At 42.1% G+C, this 19,023-nt stretch overlaps 1 protein-coding gene across 8 annotated transcripts in view; it reads left to right on the top strand.

Moving 5' to 3' along the window:
- ENPP3 (ectonucleotide pyrophosphatase/phosphodiesterase 3) overlaps nucleotides 1–19,023 on the top strand; it is a 783,610-nt gene that overhangs the window by 429,156 nt on the left and 335,431 nt on the right. For all 8 annotated transcript variants that reach the window (XM_085611575.1, XM_085611577.1, XM_085611569.1 and 5 more), the window contains exons 13-14: nucleotides 10,027–10,135; nucleotides 13,684–13,815. In XM_085611575.1, coding sequence (XP_085467701.1) covers nucleotides 10,027–10,135; nucleotides 13,684–13,815 — 241 coding nt within the window. The remainder of the gene's footprint in view (nucleotides 1–10,026; nucleotides 10,136–13,683; nucleotides 13,816–19,023) is intronic.

Here is a 19,023-nt window from a genome sequence, read left to right as displayed (position 1 = left end):
AAGCTTACCGGACAATCAAAGGTCGATTAGCTGCGGTGTTCTGTTGTTCTCTGCTAGCGAATTGTGTTTTGCCTCTCCTCTCACCTTGCAAACTAGCTGTTGTGCTGTTTTTGTTCCCATTTGTTGAGGAGATCTCCATACCTGCGACGTGCTGTTCTCTGTCTCAGACATTCAGTCAGAGAGGCAGCTTCAGTTTCAGGAATGGGCGCAACTGTGACTAGGACGACCATCTTCTGTCTAGGAAACTAGCACAAAGGTTGGGCAAAGCAGGGTATTTTTGTGTGGAACCTCCTGATTATATTCAAGGGTTGGAATTACATGTCAAAAGGTATTATTGCATTTGATAATTATCGGATGTGTTAAATAACTTAAGGCTTGTTAAATTTTAACAGGTCAAACCTGCCGAAATTCAACAGTGGAAGGAACCGGTATTTACCGTGTCAGGCGGATTTTAGTTCTTAATGTTATTCTCCCTAAACTCGTAATTAGTGCTATTTATCATACCTCATAAATAACGTACCACGTGGTATCGGTATTTATCAGCACTTATACTCGTAATCATTGCCTAAATCTCTTGTCTGGTTTTTCTGTTATTTTTATAACCGCAAATTACTATTGGCAAATGTTTTGCAGTTACCTGCTTTATTTGCACTTGCAACTTTTCTCTGCAACTATTTTCTAACCTCTATGTTGCAGGATATTTTATTTATGGCAGATTTAAATATGTCACAGGATAGCATAACAACAAACAGTTCCTCAAACAAAAGGAAAAAAGTGCTCGCACCCCCACCAATTAAATCTAAGATAATTGAAACATCAGAATTTTTATTAATGAAGATTATAGGAGAAATTCAGATGATACCTAACACTACTGATACCGTAACGTAGATATTAAACATTTAGAAAGCAATATTGCTGTGCTTTCTATGAAAGTCTCTGACAATGAGATTTAAATCAGAGCTGACAAAATTCAAGTTGGCCTATTGTCTCCTATGGTTTAGAAAATCCCTCCTATTGTCAAGCAACTTCTTGAATTAGAAAGTCGTACTAGGCAATAGAGCCTTCAGATTTTCAACCTCACAGAGTCTATTCAAGGCAAAAATTGTTGTGCATATATTGAAACTTCAATACCAGGGGCGGCTCCTCCATTAGGACGGAGGAGCGCAGCCGCACTGCTTTCTCACAGTGCGAGAAGCAGAAACCTAAAATGGTATTTTAAATACCATTTTATGTTTCTGCTTCCCGTGCTGCGAGAAATCAAAAGGCTGGGGTATGCCTGGCTGGGGGCAGACGGGAGGGTATGCCTGGTTGGGGCGGGCCGGTTGGGGAGGAGTGGCTTGCACCACTCCCTGACTGTTTGGTCGACCTCTCTGGGGTCTACCAAACCCGTCATGCGTACTCTACATTTTGTCTATGTAGGCTGCATGCAGCCTACATAGAGAAGATGGACTCTCTACAGGCACCCGGCTGGGCGCTATCCGCACCAATCACAACGCTGCCATTGCAGCATTGTGATTGGCTTATGGGAGGGGAGGTAGCATGCCTGTTCCTGTTCAGGAGCAGGAAAACCCGGGACACGGCCCGGAGCAGTGGCGACGCGGTACCCAGTCAGGAAGTTTTCTTTTTATTTTAACTCTCCCCACCCGAAGCCCCGCCTACCCCCCCGCCCCCTCACCCAAGAGCATTGCGAACTGCAACTGTCCTATACCCAAACTGATGAGCATTACATTTCCAGAGAGGTTTGAAGTAGATAAAGCTCATCGCAGTCCATCACATCTAAAAGTAAACCGGTCTAAGCCACCACAAATTATTTTCAAAGTGCTATGTCGCCATCATCTTGTTACCTTCATTCATCAAAACGTTGCAAAAGAGACAGTTGTCATCTGTACATAGTCTCCCTCTCTTGGACCTTGAATGAAAGCCAAAAATGTAAATATGGCTTAATTTGACCCGTCATCCATGAGAATATGGGAGGAGGATGCATCATAATCTTACAACAATCCAACAGACTTAAAGAAGTACCTCTTTGACATCTTCTTACTAATATGGGGGAGCAGAAATTGTGATCTTTAGTCTTCCAATTTATTTTGCTAAGCTGTTTTTGGAGGCTTGCTTAGAGTGTTGTATCGTTTCGTTTATTAATATTTTTATTTGGCAAAAATAGCCATAAAACAAAAACGCCACAGTCCAGCGTACGTATATAAATATATAATAGGAGCTGTAACAGTCTAAAACCAAAACTCTTAATTCATAGCCAAATAGGCAAAGGGTCACATATACTTGAAATATTCTTTACTACATACAAACGGACTTTCAAAAATCAAAATGTCTTGAAGAGGTGGGTAAAATCATATTTCCTCCCCATAGCCCCTTTTAGGTTATATTAACAATTCATTTAATGAATCCTGTATTGCAATTAAGAATCTTCCTATGATACATGTCACATTTAAAAATCTCATATTTATCAATAGACTATGAGCTAGGTCCCTGCTATCAATTATATAAGCAATAAAAAGGGGTTTTAAAAATTCTTTCCATTCTTCTAAGAACCGCAAACAGACCAACATAATATGTGGGCCAGTGCATTTCACTTGTAATCCACATGTACACAGACCCTGTTTATTCATCATTGCTGTTTTATCTTCCTATCTGTGTTACATGGGCTCAAGCGAACTCTAAATTTCAATACTGTGTTTCTAAGCTTCGGGTTAGGCATGGCCTCGATATAGGGAAACATATGATCGTTAGTCCACCCGTTTACCAAGAACTGGGTGGACGATTGGCCCCCCAAATAACAGAAATCTTCTTCTCGGGCCTTAGTGTTAATAATATCACATAGCACCTGCTTGAGGATTTGTTGCCCTGATTTCCATTTATCTGGTTCTAAGGAATGTTTTTCACACAACTTATCTAGCTTAAGTCTAGCTTGTGCCCAGTTAAATTTGCTTTCTTTTATTTCTCTTTTACAAAGATTTGATGATTTAGGAATTCCTTCTCTTTTCAATCACTGCCAGAAATTCAATGTTGCTTGCATTCTCCGAAAATTCCAAGCTATAAGTTGACATTGTACTCTCACCGCCTGTATCATAGTTGATGGAGGGAGAGCAAGGAGCTGTTTCATGCATTCACCCTCCTCTGGGTTCCAATCCAATTTGCCACCTAGGAATAAAACCTCCACACCGTATTGGAATTGTGGGCAGACCATTGCATTAAAAGCTGATAGTATCACTTATCCATCTTGTGCTTGCCCCGTGGGGTTTTAGTGCACTTTAATTTTTCACTTTTCAATGTTTGTTTGTTACTTGCTATATGTCTTGTTTGTTCCTTATAAATTCTAAGTTACCTTACTCTCTACTTCTATCAATAACTCTAACCATGTTCTATCTTATAGTTTTCTCTCTCTCTCTCTCTCTCTCTCTCTCTCTCTCTCTCTCTCTCTCTCTCTCTCTCCTTCTGTTTACTATCTTTATGCCTCTAAATTCACAACTTAAAAATATATCATTAAAAGCCTGATTTAGATGCTATGCTTTTGAGGATGCACATACATAGCATTTCCCACTAAACCAGTTTAAGTTTAGGACATCAAGGTGCAATGTTATACGTTTTCAAATTTCCGTCATGTCGTAGGCTGTGTGGATGGCACAGACATATTGATTTGTTCATCCTCATGAATCTGGTACACAAAAAGAGACAGAAAGAGACAGCAGTCCCTCAACATCCAAGCTGTCTGCAGTGCTGAGTGCTTTATCACTGACACTGTGGCATGTCATGCAGGTAGTACATATAAATCATACATGTTTAGACCCTCTGCCCTATATAACTGACTTGTAAAAAGACGAATAGTAGATGGCTAGTTGTTAGGTGATTAGATAAGCCACCACTACCTAGCACCATTAGATCCCCTTTTGTCCCTGTTTTGGGTAGTAGTGGATAAGACATACACCTTTGAATGGAGTAAAGGAGTTGGAATACAGCGGTGAATTGAAATTTTGGAATACTAAAAGGCAGGTTCCACTGCCTGCACAGACGTGCTGGGCACTAGAGCATGATCCTGAGACATGATGCAAAAGTATTGCCCCATGTGCTGTATTGCATAACATTGCAACCAGGAAGGCTCTGGCACCCGCCACCTTTTTAGGTACCTAGAAGGTGAGGTTCCTAATGATGAAGAACATCCCACCTCTCGCTGCACAGGAAGCAATGAGAGTCGCAGAATGAAGGGTATCGCAGGTAAGGAACACACGTAATGGGAACATAAATGCACATGCAAAACTTACTCTAAAGCCAACAACTTAGTCCTGTTCATTCCCAGCTCGAAAACAGAGATCACTTTTGAACTGTATCAATTATGACATTGACAAAAAGTACTCCCAATATGAACAAAAAATAACCATTACATGAAACCAATAACAGAATTGTTCTAAGTCCTAGCATTGATCTACTTCATCCTACCACTACCAATACTAGGCCTCTGACTTAAGTAGCCCTGCAGCAGTGCTTGCACTTTACCCATCCTGACTGCTAAGGTGCCGATATGTTGCACATGTGACCTGCACATGGTCCCTCAACACACCTCCACTATATATGCCACAAACTCTACCTTTAGGTTTAGGAACAGTCTGCACAGGTTTGAGACACACAAAACCTGTGGTGACTACCTGACATAGGTGAAGCCTGTGTGGCTGAGTCATCCTGCACAGCCCTACACATTGTGGTGACTACTTGACACAGCTCAGTCACTCTGGTGGTCAGGGTGTTAAAACCATAGATCACACTGTGGTTGACATCACCTTTCCTCCTACCCAACATCTGCATTTTTCTCAGTTAGTTTTGTTTTACTCAAAGCCTGGCTTTCTCCAGCATCCAAATTCCTTCGTTGAATGAATATCACTATTAGCTGACAGTGATTTCTGTTCCCGCTTGCTGGCCCAACTCACCTGCTTAATGGCTGATTTCCTATTTTTTGCAGTGCTTGTTTTTATTTTGTTGGTAATAAAGTACAAAGAAGGACACACTTACTGAACAAGATATCAGTGCAGGTATACATGGGATAAAAAGGAAGATGATTGGTATTTACCAGGTTTCTGTCAGCAAGTGCAAAAAAGGCAATAATAAAAGACGAAACTGTATCCAACACTGCTGGGATCTACTGAATATATACCAGTCATGGACATGGATAAATAATGGAAACATACATAGAAGCACGAAGGGATGGGCTCAGGGCGGATTGGTAGCTTCCTGTGTGAGAATGATCTGCATACCGCCTCGAAGTCCTGCATTCAGTTAGTAATGTTATAGGCTATCTGCTCGTGACTGGCCACTCCGTGAGCTCAACCATCCTTTCAGTACTCTTTGGAGTACAGGGTCGTTGCCAATGACAGAGGATGTATAATTTGGCTTCAGCAAATGAAGTTGCGAACCATCGGTGTTCGTGATTCGTCAGCTCGGGGAAGTCGGGTATGTAATGAAGGAGGTGGAGCTAAGGAGTTTAGGGGATCGGGAGGGAACTATGCTGGCGGAACTGTCACCAGATATTAATCCACCAGTTGGCTAGGGCTGCCCAAGACCATAAAATATGTAAAGGTGCAATGATGAGTGGCACATCAGTAATAGCCATGAGGAAGGCATTTGGCACTTTTGAGTTTCCAAGGAGACCAGTACCAGGCATTCGGAGTTTTTAAGTATAAGAACTTTACCTGGACTCCATGAAAATCAAATCCTGATCCTGAAGCACATTTTCCCAGTCCTCCAGCGAGTATTCCTTAACTAGGAGTGTCTGCCATATAAATCTGGTCATGTTCAAAGAAGAAATTGAATGTATTGTTTTAATGAAGACCCCATACTGGTGGGAAACCATTCCACTGTGCATTTAAGTATTGAAGGATGGGTGAAATGGGTTAATCCAGCAGCATATAGGCAGCGGGCTAATTGGCGGTACCACCAGTGATGAGTACTCCGAAGACCAAATTCCACGGGAGTGCCGGAAAGATTTTGAGTAGACTACCATCATGCTTTTGATCCGCTCATATGAGACCTCTCTTTTTCCGGGGTGCCCAGTTGAATGACATCCCTCCTATACAAAGGGCTGCAATATGTCACATTTAAGCTTTGTAATGCAGCAATGATAAAATGAGCGTATGAGCCTCTCTCCAAGCCACTGCCATTGACATCAGGTTTGAGCAACTACAAGGTTGGAAATAGTAAGATGCGGATGACTAAACTGATCTAGGAGTTAAGAAGACAACGTTCCATCTGCATCCACAATGGGGACCTCCATCCAGGACTCAGATATACGGCCAGTTAGGAAAAATGAAAGGCCAAACTATAGGATGTCATGTGGGGGAGTCGCAAGCCACAGACATACTGTCTGCCCGTAATCAGGATGCTCAAATCCTGTGCTTATGCCCTCTGCAAATTTAGGACCCGAAGTCTGCCTCTATACTTGCCAAGAACTTGTGGAGAACCCCTAATGGCTGCTTTCATTTGCGTTGGTGCGAGGGCTGGTTCTGAGGACTGAGAAGGGGAGAGGTGAAGTGACTTGTGCTGCTGAAAAACTTTGCGGGATGTTGATTCTGGGGCTGGTTTCTGGACTGGTACAGACGGCATCGGTATGGATCTAGACATTTCTACAGTCTCAGTTGCCCCAGCTATTTGACCTTCTTTCAGATCTGTCTGCATGGCCACAGCTTTATCATGGGATGGGGTGCTTCATTGATATACAAGGAGGGAGATCCTGGGCATGTCAAGCCACTGCAATTTAAATTCCATGTATCTACTTTGCATGTGTCCAGAGGGGCAGATAGCTGCCCCACATTAGTGTATTTGTTTTCATTTCATTCATACTTGTATGGACACATGTATAATAAGGTTTTGGATCATGGGCGGCTACTTTGTTATATAACTACTTCACATAGGCTGCGGTACATAGTCTTGGCCTACAAGTCTAGTGGTGGAATACGTGTGTGACATGAGTACAGGCATGCAGTTGTCAATGCATAGCTATTGTACATGCTTGATGTGTGTAAACCAAAATTCCAAGATTTATTTATTATGATTTGGAACTCAAAGAGGTCCACATAAAATACAATAAAAACAAATTTAAAAAAGCGATACATACAATATACAGTACACAGAGCTCTCAGTACAACGTCTCCTTCATGTGTGGCATTTGCAACTCTTCTTTATACATTGTAGGTGACCTTATCTTGCACAGTGGGATCAGTTGCAGGCATTTTGATAGTGCTTACTGCTGCAACTACCTGTGGCTGAAATGTGCTCTGTAAGAGTTCCTCCAAGTGATGGTGATATCTGTGTACTTGGTCTTTCAATGGCTTCTTATCTTTTTAAGACTAGTCTCTCATGTTTGTCTGACTGCACTCCATGGCATCTTTAACAATTTACAACATAGCATGCAAAAAGTATTGATACCTTGATGTATGTATGCCTCTGGTTTTTCAGTTGGTTTCCCAAGCAGCTTGCTATTTCCAGACACACTTGCATCACTAGTATTTCTAGAATATCACTGAATGTCCTCTTTTTGCCTACCCCATTGTTGCCATGTGCCTCTGGGCTTGCTATGGTATGCAAGGTTTTTTGGTGCTATGCTACCCCTCTACTATGCTTCCAGGTTATGTGAACTCTTGCACCTTGCTCTGGATTGCTCTGTGTAATTTCATATTTTTAAATAACAACTCATACCAATTCGCTACGTGTGAGTCAGTAGGATTTGCATAGTGGGAATCCCAATGTTTGCCACTTGCACTTTTGACCCTGTGTTTCAGTTTGGACCTGCTCCCTGTCCCCCTTGAGCACTTTCTTGATGGTTACCCTTCCCATATCCAGCCAATGACGTAAAGGACTTTAGAGTCGGGAAAAGGCTCCCAGGTTACGAGACAATTATTTATTGTTTATCAAAGTGCTTTGTTTCACCTGCGAGGGTATATAGGCGCTGAGAGCCATGATGTTTGGGTGGAATCAGTTGAAAAGCCAGGTCTTGAGTCCCTTCCTGAATTCCTGAAGAGAGGTTGAGGTCTGGAGGTGGAGGGGGAGGCTGTTCCAGGACTTTGGAATTAAAAGGCATGCCTCTCTTCCACCACCCTGTACTTGCTCTTTACCTCGCTCTTGCAGGTTCTTTGTCACTCCTGCTTTCCCACGCTGTCACTGTTTGTCTATCTTTCTTGTTCTCCTTTTACTCCATTTTCTATTTTCCCTATCTTGCTGGGTTCCCATCACCTGCTTGCACCAGCACAAAATAAGTACAGCTCTTTTGTAATCCACATTACAGCTGCTTTATTTTCTTTGCTTACTGCACAGAAGACCATTCCTGAAAATGTTAACTGATCCTTTAGTGAAAACAGCATACTCTCATCTGTCACATTTGTAAATTGGTTTGGGTAGCCAAACCCACTTGCTTTCAGCAGCACCCATTTACCTTTGGTCAATATTTTCTGATATAACGATCGTCTGGTTTACCTGATTATTATGAAGGCACGACGTGTATTTTTTTGCCCCGATTTTCACAGACTTTGCATCAGAAGCCAGACACGAAGTGTTGTGTTGGTATTTACAATCCAATGCAATTTGTAACCAAAAGTAACGCAAAGCTGCGTAGTGGGCTGCATTGCATTATTTTGCCTCACAGGGGGCATTCCTTGGGTGGTGCATGGGCATTATCATGCAATCACACATGGGTTTTGATGCAAATCCCTATCTACAAAGAATTGTAGACAGAAATTTGCACCAAAATCCCTCGCCTTCTTTGCGGCAAGTGTAATGAGGAGAAATGTTCTAATTTCTCCTCTTTTTTCCTTCTGTGCATGTGTGCTGTATTCCCCTGCACTCAAACTAATAGGAAAATGATTTCAAGCATAGTTTTTGCATTGGAAAGGAACCCTTCCTGGAGAAGCACCTGAATATGAAAAATCATATTAGCAATGTGTAAGGGAGCTAACCACTTGATGAAAACGCTGAGAAACATCAAACCATTCCTGCCACAAAAGGATTTCAAGCAGGTAGTCCATGCACTGGTCTTGCCGAGGCTAGACTACAGCAGCGCTATGCTCTGTGGCCTTCCCAAATACACCCTGCCTCCACTAAGGGCATCACTGAACGCTGCGGCCAGACTGGTCACAGGTACCAAACGAAATGAGCACATATCTCCTGTCCTAAAATCTCTTAAATGGTACCCTACGAAGCTTGAATTCAGTTAAAGATTGCCGTTCTGACTCACAAAGCCCTGCATTTCAAAACTCCCAGGTACCTAGCGCAAAAGCTTGAATTATCCTGTGGTGGGAGAGCCTCAAGAAGCGCTAACACTTTCCTCCTGAAACCACTCAATCTTAGCAAAAAGAGAACTTGCCACTGAGCCTTCTCTGGCGTGGCCCCAAAGATATGGAACTCTCTTCCACCGGAAGTACGCAGAATCTCCTCAACGGCTGCTTACAAACTGGAAGCCAAAAGATTCCTAATGGACAAATTCCTACCTTAATCTGGGCTAGGTCCACTGGCTCGCAATCATTGATCCTACAACCACTGCTCCATCATGTGATGCTGCTCTTCTTTACCGCATTGTGTGCACCCCCCCCCGTAGCCCGCTATATACCTGTTTATTATGTTACTCTCCTTTGTGTCATTTGTCTGTGAATCATGCGATTATTCATGTTGTGTATTCTTACTTGATGTTGATATTGGGTTTTTAACCTTCCTTCCCCCCTTTTGTAAAGCGCTCTGGTATCCTTCAGGATCTTGTTCGCGCTATATAAAACTTTATAAATAAAAATAAATACTATGCTTACCACAACACAGACACCTTTGCACATGGAGCCTGGCTGAATAAAGTGCACCAGCGCAGGGAGACAGCAGAACAGCTTCTCATCTTAGTAGACAAGGCGCTGTTCATTCTCTTCTGTTCACATAACTCAGCATTGCGCAATTTCTTAGTAAATCTAGGATTTTGTGTGTTTGTTCTTGTCACACTTCTGACGTAAACAACATAGAAATAATGGTGAAAACCGCTGTTCTTCTCAGGTGATCCAAGCGTTAATGCTGGCAGACCGAACAGTAGGGATGCTAATGGATGGCCTCAAACAAAGGAATCTCCACAACTGCGCTAATCTTATAGTTCTGGCGGATCATGGTAAAGTATACAATGTTTGGATTTATATTTTTATAAAACATGGGATTCAGCAATTCCTGTATAAAAAACCTGTCTCGAATTCCTTTATAATAGGCGGCTTGTGATGAACCAAGTCCCCTATGATAAAGAAATGATGTAGCCGCTCAAATGTAATAACCCAATACAGTTGAGTTCTGATTTCCCAATACTTGCTGCCAGAGCCAGCAGAGGAAGGGAAAGGCAGGTCACAGTGTATAATTAAAGCAGCAGTTTAATGAACAATTGCAAAACATGACTTTATTTTTATTTTGCTCTGTTTTTAAAGCTGTGCAGTGACAAGCATAAAGTAGATATTTATAATAACATATGTTTTTTGCACTACTTACGTAATTATAGAAAGGTTACAATATTTCTGCATGCTTCTACACATTCTGGGATACTGTGCCTTTAAGCAATGACGTTCTAAAACGATTCTAACATGATTTTGCAACAAATATCTAACAGCTTTTTCTTGTGTTGAATTTTGCACTACAGAGTTTATTTTCATTTTTCATGTTTGCAAACCTGCTTTCTCTTTCACATGAAAGAGCTATGCAGTAAGATTTTAAGTATTATGTGTGAAAGGTGATGGTGTAACCATGTAATATAAGGAATAAAATACCCCTTGCTGCATATGATAAGGATAGTGCAAATCACTTCGGAGTTCCTCAACGTATAAAGGAACTTGGCTTTTAGCTTTGTTCTTCTGTGTGGTAATATCCTTATAATGGAGCATATTAACAAGCCAGGCGATAAAATTATCGCCGCTTTAGCTGCAGAAAACTGCCGCTAAAACGGCAATAATGGGCTTGATAATATGCTCTATGGAATTCCAATTGAAGCCCATGTTAGATGTCCTTCACATTTAACATGGGCATCATTGGAATTCCATAGAGCATATTATCAAGCCCATTATCGCTGTTTTAGCGGCAGTTTTCTGCAGCTAAAGCGGCGATAATTTTATCGCCTGGCTTGTTAATATGCCCCAAAGTAAGTCCGGAGGTGTTTTATCCTATATATCGCTGCTCTGTATTAGTGCTTGAGGCATGTCGCAAGCTCCATTAATTCATCTGGGTGATGTCATTTATGAAATGCCAATACATAGGTATCTCAGGGTCAGGGTTCTTTCCACGCTCAACCGCCATAATTACTTAGGGGCTTGCCACGTTGTAAATGTGCTTCTATTGCTCATGTAAGATGGGGCGAACCATTTGGCATTGGTTGCAGTAAAGAATGTATGTCATTAAAGCCCTACCCACTCGGTTGCTCTCTACCATATTTCTTATGTAAACTCTTGGAGATTGTACCTTGTAGACTTCCATCACTATGAGCAGAAGGTGAGGCTTGAAACACTATTCACTACAACTAAACCACTTGAAAGTCGCTAAAGAATTGCAAAGCAAACCTTTGGGACAGATTTGCACTAATCTGCCCACAACACATTTTTTTCTGGCCTGGAGCTCCCTATGGCTTTCATTCTGAGTTGGGTGGGTTTCTGCCTGGTATTCCTCCCGTCTCCAGAGTTCCTAATACTATGGGCTTTGGTAGATTGAGAAACACTGGAGTGTACAGAAGCTTCTGTTTCTTGAATTTGGGCAGTAATAAGTTGCAATCGGTTTCTGCATCGATTCCTGCATGTTTTTGTCCAGTATTTCACCTGAATTACTCTGCTGCTTTCATTGTTAAACCTCAATAAGGACCGTTGTAATCCCATTTGATTATGCGACAGGAGTTTGTGCCTGCTGCAGGTAGACAAAGACTCCTGGTGAAATACGGGCCATAAATGAGAGAACGTTTTGCAAGGTTTTTATTTCCCATAAAACTTGGAATGGGGAGTTTCCCAGCGAGTTATCCAACCACCAGTCCCAATTATCAGCGCACCGATATCCATAATGTGGGAGGGGATACTGCGTAATTTAGCGCCCGACCTGTAGTGTGCCCCTTGGTGCTGAGAAGAAGGATCAAGGGATTCTTTCTGTGAATTTACAGTCTTGCAGACTGACTTTTTTTTTTAATTGTTTTTTATTTTCATTTTCATAACAAAAACAATACATAAAATAAAAGTAACATACATTGCAGTGCTGTAGACTGACTGGTTCTTAAAAGCTTTATCAATTGAAGCTGATCAACACCTATGCTCTTATTTCAAATCAACTGACTGGTGATGTGGCTACAACCATCTGAACGCCTCATCCCTTCTAAAACAGCTGGGATCGTATTCCATCATTTTGCAGTCTTGACAGCACTGTGCTGCATCTGCGCTAGGTTGTACTTCTGATGAACTGACTCCTGGCAGTAGCAAGCACCAACGACACATTTGTTAACATTTGCAGGAAATGTGAGCTAAGATTCTCAGCATCGTGGTTGTCCCTCTGAAAGGGGTGAGTGTCCAGTGTGAGCTATTGGAGCCTGGGGCCTGTGCAACCTCTTAGTCCAACTGCCTCGTCATCCCATTGCTCACCGTAGTAATTGACATTCCATTGTATATTGGATGTTGCCATACATTCCTTTATTGTCTATTGTTTGGAATGTATTCTCTAGGAATTTAGTTTAACCTCATACCCAAGACCAACTAAGAGCTGATTTTTAGTTGCTTCCTGTGAGCATTAATCACCAAACACACAACATTGAAAGGGCACTTTAGGTATTTTATTCAATCTCTTATTAGCTGACTTTGTCCCCAATTGATAATTGATACCATGGGACCTGACTACTGAAGCATTGATCTACTTTCTAATATAGACATGTTATGTATTTATTCAGCAGACATAACAAAATGAGAAGGTTGTGGCAGCTACATCTGTGATGACTAGGCATGCTGAAGATGATTAAGACGCATTTACCAAGAAGGCTAAACCACAAGGGAGCATTTACTGGCCTCATGAAAATGACAAGATTCACATGAACGCTATGAATTTGTTTTACTGCACCAGAGGTTTTTGGCTATTAAAAGCAGAGGACATCTCTGGGTGAAACACTGGAGAGGTATAAAGAATTACAAGAAAATCAGACCTGAAAAAGATTACCCTAGGGATACCTTAATTCTAAGTGGACCCTCAGGGTCTCACTAATATTAGCCTGGTAACTCTGTCCCTGGATTTGCCTCCAACCACTTGTATTGGTGACTCTGGTGCGGCAGAGCTACGAGGTGGAATAACGGGGAACTCATATTGAGTCCAGAACTTGTTACCCCTCTTTTCTATGGGAGAATTGATGAGCCGAACTTGATGGAAAACTACGTGAACATGCCACCATTTTGTGCAAGTTGACTTTTAGATTATCTCGTATATGCATTGTGTTGGATGTTAAGTAAAGCGAAAATGAATTCTTGCCCACACTTGCCATTTTTAAATTTTAGAAAGACCGTGAATGCATATACAATAAGAACATTAATGACCGAATCTATGGAAGAAAGTTGATGGCTTGTTCACACATTGACCTGAAATTACCACTGTATAATTTATTTGAGTTTCAGATTGAAAAATAGTGTGGATTTGGTAACTTTTCCTTTTGCCTATGTTTTGGTTTAGGAATGGACAAGACATACTGTGAGCAGTTGGAGTTCATGACTGACTACTTCAGCAGTATCAGTTTCTTCTACATGTATGATGGGCCTGCTGCTCGCATTCGGGCTCGGAATGTCCCAAAAGACTACTTCACCTGTAAGTGTATCCTGGTGCCCATAGTGAGGCTTTCAAACGTAGTAGCAGTTGGATCTGCTAGTAACTTGACAGGTGCCACATGGATATTGAACTTATTACCTGTTGTGGTTTTCTATCGGATTAAGGAAAGAAGCAGAATCTTGTGGTATTTCCAATCACATTGAGTAGAACATGCATGCAATGCCTTTTCTTAAATGTCACGTGCTTATGGAAGTATTGATGAATATTGAATTTTATGAATTAAGTTTAATTCATTCAAAAACAAAATACTGGGGCATCTTTTCAAGCAGGCTTTGCAGAAAATAACCTGATAAAGTTTAGAGTCCATGAGCATCATTCTGAGGAAGGCGCTAAAAGGACTTCTACCGAAAACAGATGGAGGTCGGGTTAGCTTTCCTCGCTACACCAGAGACCAGTGATTCACTGTGTCCCCAATGGTGGACCTGAGGCCAGCTCCATCATCAAGAGCTTTCTTTCGCACATGACCTCAACAGAAATTACATCTGATGAGCGGTTTAATTTGGAGACGCACATCAGAGGCCACTACCTCCACCTCTGTCTTCCTTGGAACAATCCTTTCAGATGTTTGTACTCTATTTTTGAGAATCTAACTGAGAAACAAAATAGAGGTCTTGTGGCACTAGGGGAATATTTGCTTTGTTTTTGTATGCAGAAGGATTTAGCTGATGTTTTCAGTTTTTTTCTGCGGTTGGATAATTACTCATGATTACACTTATACATACTATGCATATACCACACTAGCCACATACACAAACACACACAACTTACAGTTGGGATATTCGTGCTAGGCACCAGCGGTTGCTCTTTTGTGCCATAGAAACAACCTACAATGGGATTAGGTAACAAGACAAGGTAACAATCTGACTGCCCATTGGCAAGATGCTCTCAGCCAGTGTCAAATAACTCATTTTTTAGTGAGCGCAATTCCCTTTACTGCAGAATAATCTGGGAAGATCATTAAATGAAATTTCCTAAAGAAGGTATCTTTCTAAAGAAGGCAAATGAGCCACCTCCCCTTGGGCAGTGTACAGACCCTGTACAAAGCTTGGGAGGAGCCTGGCTATGTTTTAAAGAGATGCCCTAGGTTTGGCACAGAGCAGGATTGGACTCCTAATGTTTTAATGATGTGCAAACTTGGACTCTCATGTTTAAGCTGCATGTATGTAATGTTGTTTCATTCTACAGCTTACATCTTCAGATTGGTGACTATCTCAGAAAGCCTCATAACATAACATGTGTATTTGTAAAGCGTACATTCACCCGGCGGCATCTTGGCGCTGAATAACAGATGCTTATTGTTACCCAACTCAATGGTACACATTTTATGGATCTCAGATGGATGAAAGGCTGAGTGGACCCGCTGGGATTTGAACCTGTGACCATGAGGTCGAACACAGGCCCCTGCAGTGGATGCATTGGTCCACTGAGCCACCAGACCCGGCTCCCACAATACATCTGAGACCATGTATGAAAAATTGACCCTGACTTCCTTCCAATTAATTCCTCTCCTTTCTTTCTTCCGAGGGACCCTCTTCTTACCTTCCATCCTCTTCATGCCTTCTGTTTCTGAGTATAGCCTCCTCTCTGTCTCATGACTATCTGCCTTAAGCTCTCTTATCGTAATTCTACAAAATGCCTCATTTCTTAGATCACAGCCTCTTTTTCTTTAAAATCCTATCCATGCAACCTAACACTATATATTCTCTGCCAGTCTGTCTATCTCACCAACCATTCACCTGAAACCACCTAGCCCTAACTAATGACAACACCTAAGTGGTATTTGTTTAACCTATGGCAAAGTAGCAGGAGTAAATGCATGTCATTTTTTGTTGAGCGCACATGACGTATCACTATAACCACTAACCTTGTGTTCCAGAGTAGTGTGCTACTCACCGTACAGCACTTCAGCGCCTCGTGTGGGGTAGTAAGCGCTATATAAAAACAATCACAATGACAATTATAATAGTTCTTTCCCAATTCCATGAATGTTACCAAGACAAACTTCAAAAATGGCTGCCTGCTACTTCCTGTCAACGTAGGATATTAACAGGTTGAGCCTAAGCTGCTTACTGTCTTCTTTTATTGAGAACGTGACTGAGAAGGTTATGCCTTAGCAGACACTCATGGAGAGCTGGTGGCCATACGGTTCACGCTAAAGAGGGCACGCCTCACAAACGATATGAGACATGCACGTAGTGGTCTTTTCCCAGATTTAAAGCTGTGATAGCATGTAGAGGTACGAGGGACTCTAAGGTCCTCATTTACAATAATTTGCCGTAGGGCAGTGCTGCTAGCCTTCTTGCTGCGCTGCCCTATGGCAAAAGAAAGGGGCAGGAATGTGCCATATCTATCAGATATGGCATATTCCTGTCCTCCTTCCCTGCGCTGCCACTCAATTGGCTGCCATGCACCAACGCAGGCACCCTTGCACCATGGTGTAAGGGTGTCTGCGTTGTAAGGATGATTGTTTTTGTGCAGGAAGGAATACCTTCCTGCTCAAAAACAATCAATGGAGGACATTTGCTCTTTCTATGTGTGCTGCATTCAGAAGAGGGAAGAAACAAGGAGAAATAAGGTTATTTCCCCTTATTGCGACTCTCTTACGCTTCCCCTGGGGTGCAGTTGATTTTTATAGCACATTCACAGGTTTACAACTTGTTGTAAATCTGGGAATGTGTCAAATGCCATGGGTGTTACATGGGAACACCCACCATAATGCCCATGGCACGTCTCCCCATCGTGAGAGGGGGCCCGAGCTCCAGGCCACAAACTCTGGAACTGTGCACTGGCTTCTGACCTGAGAGCTCTCTCTGTGTCCGGAGCGTGGGGTGCACCCTCCATGTACTTTGCAGGGGGGCCCCTCGACTTTCATTACGCCACAGGGCAACACACAGACTTGCGCAGAGCAGCCTCACTCCATGTCTACAAGGCTATGAAAATTCATGCAGGGTGGCTTTATATGGCCTGTTAGATATAGTTAAACCCTGTGCGCCACCAAAACTTCTCAAAAAGTGACATTCCTGCAGTGCACAGGACATGTAAATGAACCCCCTAAGCGTTTCCTTTTTGAGCCTGGCTATCTAATTTTTAACAATAGTTGGCTACTAGGTATTTCCTATTTAAGAAAGTACTTCTGCCTGACCTAAGACGTGTATGAAGAAGAAACATACAGAGCCTGCTGTCCAGGAAAAGGAGGCAGAGCAGGCTTCATTGCAGCAAGAGCCACTCTCTTTAGGTGCCTTTCAAAAAAAAAATCTAAAGTGCAGTTGAAGCTGTGTTTTTGGCAAGAGAAGAGGCTCCTGCGCTAAAAATACCTAGAGACGCAGTGACAATGATATTACTGCTTAGGATTATGTTGATGAGGCGAACATTAAGGATCAGTTTGTCCAGGGTCAGAGACACTCAGATTTATTTCACCATTTAAGGGAAAACTCAGCCATTCCAGAGCCCCCGGATATGTCAAATGATGAAGGCTTTTATAGTCCTAGTCAGTGTAAAGAACATGAATTAATCCCAGTCAATGCTGCAATTAAAAAGGTGCTGATGCTAGAGTGAAAAGAGATGGACCTTTAGCTTTACCCAGGTTCTTGGTCCGAAGGTATCCTTTGCAAAACTTTGTGAAGGAGTTTCCACCTATGGTGAAAGTAGACTCCACAACAGCAAGTCCTTCCTCTTAAGGTGTGATGTTTTCAGAAGAAGAAATGCCCTCTCAGACGATAGATAAAAAGGTGGAAGTAGCAATCAAGAGATTTTATTCTGTCTCTACCTTTGCACTCAGGGCTACCACCTACACAAAACATACCATTCAATCGCTGTCGAAGGATTTTTAAGAGTTAGAAGAACATATCAGCAATGATGTAAATTTGACATCAAACTGTATTGTCATGGTATAGTGTTGTAATGGCTTTCTTCTTCTGTGCTAAGGTGTATCTGTATATCTCACTCTGGGATGCTTGGTGTTCTGGAATGTCAGGACCAAGCCAGCTGTAGAATGTTAGAGGGCAGTGAGATCATTAACCTGCTGACAGTTGGGTGGATGAGCTGTTTTGTACCTACAACTAAGAATAAACCTAAGACTTCTCACTTCAAGCCTCAGCATCTTTCTTCATCTTAAGAAGTAACTTTTCAACATATAGCCAGTGTGTTTTCTTTCCAATGTCTCCTTTGACATGTTGGCGGCAGCAATATCATCTTCAGAACATGCAGTGACCACTGGAAGACACCAATGGATGCGGTTATGGAAGACAGATACTTATCAGAAAGCGGTACTCATGCATCTTCTCTTCACCGGTGACAGGCTGTTCAGCCATCAGTTGGAGGAGCTTGTCAAAAATCAGCAGAAGATTGAAATCTGCTACAAGCGGTTCATTTAGCCTTCAGAGGAAATAGAGCTCCATACAAGAATAGCTTTTGGGCCTTGTTGTTCCATTAAAGGGACATCTCAACCCTTTCAAGGGAGTGGTTTGCTGCTGGGGGACCTCTGTCTCAAACTAAAAACGGTCACCGTCAACCCAGTTTGCTAATCTGATAGCTACTCCAAAAGTATAAATATGCTGAAGTTCTCAAGCCAGCAGTCAGTTGCAATTTCTTGCTGAAGAACTGGGGAAGATACATTCCAGACAGATAGAAACTGGAGATATTCTCTTCATGTTATCAAGTAAGCGTTCTTCAGGACCCTCTGGATGTCTTTCTTCGACATCTCTTCCTCAGGACTCTGTTTTGTGGTCAAAACTGTTAGATGGGGTCCAAACCTTCTTGAACAAGGGAGCTATAATGTGTCGAAGGATCAGAAGGGAAAGGCCTGTTATTTGACAATTTTTCTGGTGCAGAAATTGTTCAGAGGCTTCACACTGATGTTATATCTAAAGGATGTCAGCACATTTATTACCTACCATACATTCAAAATGGCAACAGTGTCGAGGGGACTTATTAGTGGCAATTGATCTCCTAGATGCCCAACTGCATGTACCTATGCTCGTGTTATTCTAGAAATTCCTCTGGTTTTGTGTTCAGAGCAATCACTATCACTTCAAAGTCCTCCCATTTGGCTTTGCAACAGGTTCAAGAGTATTTTCGAAGGTGTTGGGTAGATTACATGGCTTAGGCATTAGCCTATTCCCTTACCTAAATGATTGGTTTATTGTGTCTACTTTTTCTAAGGTATAAAAGGATGTAACCAAAGTCCTG

Source organism: Triturus cristatus, chromosome 6 (assembly GCF_964204655.1).
Source record: "Triturus cristatus chromosome 6, aTriCri1.1, whole genome shotgun sequence".
Lineage (NCBI taxonomy): Eukaryota > Metazoa > Chordata > Amphibia > Caudata > Salamandridae > Triturus > Triturus cristatus.
The sequence above is the reverse complement of the archived record's forward strand: the minus strand, read 5'-3'. Positions and strand labels throughout refer to the sequence as shown.